This window comes from Haematobia irritans, chromosome 5, assembly GCF_050003625.1.
Source record: "Haematobia irritans isolate KBUSLIRL chromosome 5, ASM5000362v1, whole genome shotgun sequence".
NCBI lineage: Eukaryota > Metazoa > Arthropoda > Insecta > Diptera > Muscidae > Haematobia > Haematobia irritans.
Window position 1 is genome coordinate 17,557,074 of NC_134401.1, and position 8,768 is coordinate 17,565,841.

Genomic DNA, 8,768 nt, shown 5'->3' on the forward strand with positions numbered 1-8,768 from the left:
GATCCCCAGATTTGACGTCCGGATCAAAATTCATCCGATCTGGTTGAAATTTGGTACGTGGTGTTAGTATATGGTCTGTAACAACCATGCAAGAATTGGTCCATTGGAGGAGCAAAATTCATCCGATCCAGTTGAAATTTGGAACGTGGTGTTAGTATGTGGTATCTAACAAACACGCAAGAATCGGTCCATATCGGTTCATAATTATATATAGCCCCCATATAAATCGATGCCCAGGTTTTACCTCCGGAACATCCTGGAGGAGCAACATTCATCCGATTCGATTGAAATTTGGTACCTGGTGTTTTATGGTCTCTAACAAGAAGCAAAATTCATCCGCTCCGGTTGAAATTTGCAACGTGGTGTTAGTATGTGGTATCTAACAAACACGAAAGAATTGGTCCATATCAGTCTATAGTTATACATTGCCGATCCCCAATCACACAAAAATTGGTCCATATCGGTTCATAATCATGGTTGCCACTCGAGCCAAAAATAATCTACCAAAATTTTATTTCTATAGAAAATTTTGTCAAAATTTTATTTCTATAGAAAATTTTGTCAAAATTTTATTTCTATAGAAAATTTTGTCAAAATTTTATTTCTATAGAAAATTTTGTCAAAATTTTATTTCTATAGAAAATTTTGGCAAAATTTTGATTTCTATAGAAAATTTTGTCAAAATTTTAATTCTATAGAGAATGTTGTCCAAATTTAAATTTTGTCAAAATGTTATTTCTATAGAAATGTTATTTCTATAGAAAATTGTGTCAAAATTGAATTTCTTTAGAAAATTTTGTCAAAATGTTTTTCTATAGAAATTTTGTCCAAATTTTACTTCTATTGAAAATGTTGTCAAAATTTTATTTCTATAGAAACTTTTGTCAATATTTTATTTCTATAGAAAATTTTGTCAAACTTTATTACATACGTATTTAATCGGCCTTTTTTAATTGAATATATACCACGTATGGACTACCTGGCAATTTAGAAGACGGTGTTAGGAAGTTTTAAGATACCTTGCCATCGGCAAGTGTTACCGCAACCCAAGTAATTCGATTGTGGATGGCAGAAGTTTCTACGGAATCCATGGTGGAGGGTACATAAGCTTCTGCCTGGCCAAGCTTGCGGCCGTATATACTTGTTTTCTATTGAAAATTGAAGTTACTCTTAGTTGCAAAAGGAATTTTGGAGAAAATTTTACCAAAAATTTGAAGAAAATTTTACCAAAAATCAAAAAACCAAATAAAGCACATATTATTTTTTTTTTCAAAATTTTGTAAAAATTTTATTTCTATAGAAATTTGTGTCAAATTTTATTTCTATAGAAATTTTTTTTAACATTTTATTTCTTCAGAAAATTTTGTCAACATCTAATTTCTACAGAAAATTTTGTGAACGATTTAGTTAAATTTAGTTAAAGCTTTATTTCTATACAAAATGTAGCCAAAATTTTATTTCCTTAGAAAATGTAGTCAAATTTTTTTTCTATAGGAATTTTTTTCAAAATTGTATTTCTATAGAAAATTTTTAAAAATTTTATTTCTATACAAAATTTTGTCAACATTTCGCCAAAATTTTAATTCTATAGAAAATTTTGTCAAAAAAAAAAAAAAAAAAAAATCTACATAAAGTCTACTTCGGGTATTTTTAAAAACGATTTTATCTATGATCGTATCCAAAATAAAAGTCAACTCGTTTTTTTTATGGTAGAGGATTCATAAAATTCGTTTTTGGCCATATATACTTATTTGAAGTTAACAAAACTGCAAAAGCTTATCAATATATGGCTCTCCAAAAAACATTAAAACAATTGAATCATCGTCACTACAGGTTCTTCCCAATAAAAAAGAGATGAGAATTGTTCTACTCAGCCATAGAATACTGAACTATGTCAGTGAGCAAAAATATTTATTGTGACTCACTCTCCTACTCACCTGTCTGACCATAATACGAACTGAATTTTAAATCCAGCTGAAATCGTACTAAGGTAAAAGCAATTAATCGAGAAGAGGCAAAGTTTACCGACAATTAAAGTTACGGTTGTTAAAACGTCAACGCCAACGATTGATGCTGCAGTAGTTGAAACGATTCTACTCTCAAAACGGAAGCACGCAAATAAATAAGTGTTACATAAAACGTACTTGAACCATTCGAAAAATAATAAATGGAGAAAATAAAAAAAAAATAAATAATTAATGAAATAAAATGGGGTTTATAACTATTGTTTACATTTGAGGTGCTTGTATAGAATACTACAATTGTTTATAGAGGAAAACTATGCAGAGATGCAAACACATGATCTTTGATATGATTTTGCATACTCTCTTTGTTTATATGGTTACATTTTAATAGAAATATTTACTTTTTATTATATTTATATTATTGGAATGATCGAGAATTGGGAGCTACCTATTAAAAATATGTATTGGAAAAATGCTTATATGTATTCCACAGGCTTTCAAACATTTAAAAAAACAAAAATTAGGAAAAATTATTTGGAAAATCGCATAGAAAGCGTATCCCAAGTGTCACCATAACCCTAACCTAACCAGCTTTAACTAATAGACATATTTTAATGCTTCATTTGGTCGAAGTCACAATGTATTCTTATCAATCCATAAAAAAAGTATTCCATTTATGTCGTCTCTCGTTATCGTTTTTGTAGAGATTTTTGACAGTCAACTTGTCAAACATGAAAGAGATAGCTAAAATTTTATGGTGAGAGTTTGTTGGTGTATTCTGTAAATAAACAAAAGGTATTGACAATTCGTCATTATAACGATCCATATAAAGAGTGTTAATGAGAAATATAAACAATGGATGAGTAAGAGACAGGGAACTTACTCACATGACAATAACCTGAGTGGGGATAAATTGATGTGCTTTTCTACGCTACATATCTGAGTATATTTTACTCTACAAATAATTCTCTCATTACTTCTATCAAATTAAGTGAATTTGTGCGAAGCGAGTTACAGTTAACACTTCAGAAACTTTGTCGATAGTTTAACGATGTGATTTATCCTCTCTATCAATCTAATGAATTTTTATTTTGTGTTTAGGTAGCCAGAAGATAACGTCATACGGTGGCAGCAATGAATCAAACAAGCGAACAAGAACAAATATATACGGCCGTAAGTTCGGCCGGGCCGAATCTTATGTACCCTCCATCATGGATTGCGTAGAAACTTCTACTAAGGACTATCATCTACAATCGAAGTACTTGCGTCGTGGTAATACTTGTCGATGGCAAGGTATCTTAAAACTCTTTAACATCGTCTTCTAAATTGAAAGTTAGTCCACACGAGGTTAGGTTAGGTTAGCTGGCAGCCCGATATATCAGGCTCACTTAGACTATTCAGTCCATTGTGATACCACATTGGTGAACTTCTCTCTTATCACTGAATGCTGCCCGATTCCATGTTAAGCTCAATGACAAGATGAGTCCGAATGTTTCACATTGCAGTGAAACCACTTAGAGAAGCTTTGAAAACCTCCAGCATTACTGAGGTGGGATAATCCATCGCTGAAAAACTTTGTGGTGTTCGGTCGAATCAGGAATCGAACCCACGACCTTGTGTATACAAGGCGGGCATGCGAACCATTGCACCACGGTGGCTCCCAAAAATTGGAGCTAAAAACGTTGCGAGTAGAAACAAGATCTTGAAGGCGTTGGCTGGTAGCACTTGGCGGGGAAGATAAAGAGAAGATACAAAAGTCCTATGAGTTTATTGTTCGTCTCCTTTTGGACTCCTAGTATTTGCGATACTCAGTGGAGCAATCTTTAAACGGTGCAAAATTCTGCGCTGCGGACTGTCCCTCCAAAACACCAGAACAGCATCTGCGACATGATTCAAAAATTCTCTCGGTGAGGCAACACTGCGAACACCTCATCCAACAGCACCTGATAAAGTGTAGTTGGGTAAAACACCCAAACCATGCCGCATCCAGGAGGATACCAACCCAACAAGCCAAGCCTATTCGGTTCGATTTCAGGAAACATATTCTCTCGTTGGGGCGAACTCCTCATCCAACAGTACCTGATAAAGTGCAGAGGGGCAAACCATGCCACATCCAGGAGCGTAGGTTAGGTGGCAGCCCGACGTATCATGCTCACTTAGACTATTCAGTCCATTGTGATGCCTCATTCCTTGTTAAGATCAATGACAAGGGACCTCCTTTTTATAGCCGAGTCCGAACTGCGTTCCATATTGCCGTGAAATCACTTAGAGAAGCTTTGAAACACTCAGAAGTGTTACCAACATTACTGAGAGCGGATAATCCACCGCTGAAGAAATGGTTGGTGTTTGATCGAAACTGGGTTTGAACCCATGACCTTGTGTGTGCAAGGCGGACATGCAAACCAACGCACTACGGTGGCTCTCGGAGTTTTGCACTATTTTTACATAACTTCCAGTTGAAGCCCCATGTAAGTGTGTGGCCATTTCATCAGACGTGTCTGCATCCACACTATAGCTTTTCAGTGTGTGCCCCTATTTGCGAGGTCATTTCGTTTCACCTTACGGTGTGTGTCAATCTTCTTCTTCCTCAGTATGACTACGCAATATTTTGTAATGGCGTTCAAGTGCTGTTCTCCTGTAATGGCGTTCAAGTGCTGTTCGTCTACATATCCCTCTAATTGCGATCTTTCGCGGACATGCTAACCAATGTACTACGGTGGCTCTCGGAGTTTTGCACTATTTTTACATAACTTCCAGTTGAAGCCCCATGTAAGTGTGTGGCCATTTCATCAGACGTGTCTGCATCCACACCATAGCTTTTCAGTGTGTGCCCCTATTTTCGAGGTCATTTCGTTTTACCTTACGGTGTGTGTCAATCTTCTTCTTCCTCAGTATGACTACGCAGTATTTTGTAATGGCGTTCAGCTGTTCTCCTGTAATGGCGTTCAAGTGCAGTTCGTCTACATGTCCCTCTAATTGCGATCTTTCGCTGCAGATCCAAGTACATCTGAATACGCGTCATCGGTGCTATTCATCTGTTTGTAGAGGCGCAATATGGACTATGAGATTTGCCCATTTCATGCAAATAATTTCGAAAGCATCCACCCATTTCCACGTCGTCTGTTCGTCTACTTTTCTGTAATGGGAATAAGTCTTGCTTTCCCTTGTCGTATATATCGCAGTGTCGTCAATTTTGTCTCCTTTGCATATTCTCTCCCTTTTATCTCCTCTAACGTATTTGTGTTAAGTGCGTTCTTCATTTTTAGATGGAAAATCTTCTTTTTTCTTTCAGCTTGAAGGATAGATAAAGATAAAGAGAAGATACAAAAGTCCTATGAGTTTATTGTTCGTCTCCTTATCGATTGTGCGTCTCCTTTAGGACTCCTAATATTTGCGATACTCAGTGGAGCCATCTTTAAACGGTGCAAAATTCTGCGCTGCGAACTGTTCCCCAAAAACACCAGAACAGCATCTGCGACATGATTCAAAAATTCTCTCGGTGAGGCAACACTGCGAATACCTCACCCAACAGCACCTGATAAAGTGCAGTTGGATAAAACAACCAAACCATGCCGCATCCAGGAGGGTGCCAACCGAACAAGCCAAGCCTATTACGGTTCGATTTCAGGAAACATATTCTCTCGTTGGGGCGAACTCTTCATCCAACAGTGCAGAGGGGCAAACCACCCAAGAAATGCCACATCCAGGAGGGTACCAACCGAACAAGTCCATTCGGTACGATTTCAGGAAACATATACAGTCAATTAACCATCTGATCGGTGATGACAGTGATCAGGTAATAAGTACGGCATTGAGGGCGGCACACACGGCAGCGTTTCAGAAGGCTATAAATTCTTACCAGTGCAGCGTTGTGCTGGGTGGAAAACCACCATCTGTTAGCGATGACCAAATAAGACTGCCTACAGAGACCAGTTCAGTGCTATCCCAGCTAAGATCTGGTATTTCCAGGTACTTAAATATTCGCATCAAATACTGAGAAACTTCAGAGACTAAACCACATCTGAAATGATCAAATGTGGAGCTCGATATTTACAAGATGGAGGAAACATTCTCACAATCGAGACATTCAAGGATCTATGCATATTAAGGGACAATCCATATTGGCGCAGGAGCCCGACTCAACAACCAATCGCTTTCAGAGAACTCATATGTTTTATTGGTAACAATCTCTTTATTTGTAAATCTCTCACTTTGAGCAACTTTTCAGAGTTTAAACTATCCGAGTTAAATACTGATTTTCCTCAAACCCATATACTCAAAGAAAATTATATTAAAATTTGTAAATACATTAGTGAGACATTGTTGACTGAGGCAATTGATTTTTTGTCTAACTCTTTATTTTGCATGTACTCTCTTTGAAATTCTAAGGACTCTTTTTGAATTGAAACCGAATAATTTATCAGTTTAAGAGAATTATAAATTCAAATGAGATAAGTAAATAATCTATCTCTTGCTAAATTTGGAATTGTTTATGATTCGCGGCAAACATTGATCTTTGTAACATTGAAGCATGATAAGCTCGGAGCAAGAAATGCAAAAGCTTTTGCGAAATTATCTCAGTAGTGTTAAAACCTCTGTGAAGTAAGCAACTTTACCAACGATGGCATGTATTTGTGCTACTGTTTGCCTAATCTTAGCGATTCCTTTGATTATCATTGCAATTTGGATAAGAAGAGGGCGTAATTATTGGAAGCGAAGGAATGTGGCAACTGAACCTGTACCAGAGTTATATAAAATCAAAGAAAGAAAACATGTGGCTTTCGCCTTGCAAAGAGTTTACAAAAAATTAAAGGCTGAAAACAAACCCTATGTTGGAATTTATAGTCCCTTGTCGCCTGCGGTGGTAGTTGCAGATATGGGCATGATGAAGCAAATATTGATTAGCGATTTCGATTCATTCCCCGATAGAGGTCTCTATGCAAATTATAACGATGATCCCCTATCCAGAAATTTGGTGAGACTTCAGGGTGACCTTTGGCGTAGAATGAGAAACAAATTAACACCCACCTTCACCTCGGGCAAAATGAAGCAAATGTTCTCCACTATCATTGCCATAGGTCAGCGTTTCGTACAAGTAATGGAGCAAACTTCCATGGAACATAATCACTTGGTGGAGATAAGAGATTTAAGTGCCCGTTTTACCACCGATGTTATTGGTAGTGTAGCTTTTGGTTTGGACTGCAATAGCCTACACGACCCCCGTACTGAGTTTCGAGTGAAAGGTGATAAGGCTTTTTATACGATTAACCCCTTATTTGAAATGTTGGCCTCACAATATCCGAAATTTTTCCAATGGCTTGGCTACAAAGTTTTCACCAAAGAGTTAATTGATTTCTATTCTCGTATTGTTCGAGAAAATGTTGACTATCGTGAAAAGAATTCGGTGAAACGTAATGATTTTTTGGATCTTCTCATCGAGTTGAAAAATAATCCCACTGAAGATGGAGAATTGCAATTGACATTGGATGATATTATAGCTCAAGCATTTGTATTTTTCATTGGTGGCTTTGAGACTTCATCGAGTACCATGACATTTGCCCTCTACGAATTGGCCAAAAATCCCGCAATACAAGAAAAGGCCAGGGAGAGTGTAAGAAATTCTTTGGCCATGCATGAAGAAGAATTTACCTACGAGAGTTTAAATGAAATGACCTATATAAGGCAGGTGGTGCAAGGTAAATAAGTTAAAAGTACACTTTTGTGATAATCTTTGAGAAACTCCATTTGTTTTTTAGAAACTCTTCGCAAATATCCTGTTGCTCCCACCGGTAGACGTACATGTCGTCGTTCCTATACCTTACCTGGTCCCCATGGATTTACCATAGAACCTGGTGTCAGTATTCTTATACCCGTCTATGCCATGCATCATGATCCTCTTAATTTTCCCCAACCTGAAATATTTCGTCCAGAGCGTTTCACCACTGAAGAAAGGAAGCAACTTCATCCTATGGCTTATCAACCATTTGGTGCTGGTCCTCGGTCATGTATTGCCGAACGTTTTGGTATGATGCAATCTATGTTGGGTGTTGCCTTACTCTTGAACAATTTCAAATTTTCCATTTGTGAAAAAACTCCGGACTGTCTTAAGTTTGATCCTTTCAATATCAGAGTGTTCAATCCCAGTGAATGTATTTATTTGAATGTGGAGAGATTTGAAAAATAAAATTCTATTGATGACCTAAGAACTGTTAGGAAATTCACAATTACTCATTTTAATGGTAAGTCGTTTAGGTTCTTCTTTTTGAAAAATCTCTAATAATGTGAAAATGGAAAAATTAATGGCTATGTAAAACATGTCTGTTTGCTGATCAAATCTGATTTCATGACGTCTGAATACCGGACGTTTATCAACTAAAACAAAATTAACTGGGTTAACTTCAGAGACTACATTCAACGGTCCTTTAGTGAGCTCCCGTCCTTCTTTCATGCTCAAAATGAGTCCAAAGTTCCCAGCAGAAGCGGCGGGACTCACAAACGAAACAGGGAACTGAATATAAAGATTGGTAAGATAGTCGGCGAGCACAAGAGGATTATATTGTTAGAGTACCTAGAGCAATATAACCTAGGCACAGATAAGTTGTGGTCCACAGTGAGAGCACTCTGGAGCACAGCCGTGATGATAGGTCTTAGTTGCCTTTTGCCAACCTTCTCTCTTGTTCTTGTTGCCCGGTGGTGTCTCGGGATATCATGAAGGGCGTAGACCCTCGTTTCATATTCGCTTGTCAAATTGGTCATGTGGCCCAATTTCCCAGCAGAATTGACGGGACTCGCAAAGGAGTATGA

At 37.2% G+C, this 8,768-nt stretch overlaps 1 protein-coding gene across 1 annotated transcript; it reads left to right on the forward strand.

The window, feature by feature from the left end:
* The first annotated feature begins 6,414 nt into the window (after positions 1-6,414).
* LOC142237901 (cytochrome P450 6a8-like) lies at positions 6,415-8,170 on the forward strand. Its single transcript, XM_075309357.1, has 2 exons — positions 6,415-7,660; positions 7,721-8,170. Exons 1-2 carry the CDS (start codon positions 6,586-6,588, stop codon positions 8,146-8,148), a joined length of 1,503 nt encoding a protein of 500 aa, XP_075165472.1. The 5' UTR covers positions 6,415-6,585; the 3' UTR covers positions 8,149-8,170.
* The last annotated feature ends 598 nt before the right edge of the window (positions 8,171-8,768 follow it).

Bases quoted from the DNA above. Each gene is read 5' to 3' on its own strand.
- LOC142237901 (XM_075309357.1), top strand. From the start codon at position 6,586: ATGGCATGTATTTGTGCTACTGTTTGCCTAATCTTAGCGATTCCTTTG. The intron at 7,661-7,720 runs GTAAATAAGTTA...TTTGTTTTTTAG, and splicing joins TATAAGGCAGGTGGTGCAAG to AAACTCTTCGCAAATATCCT.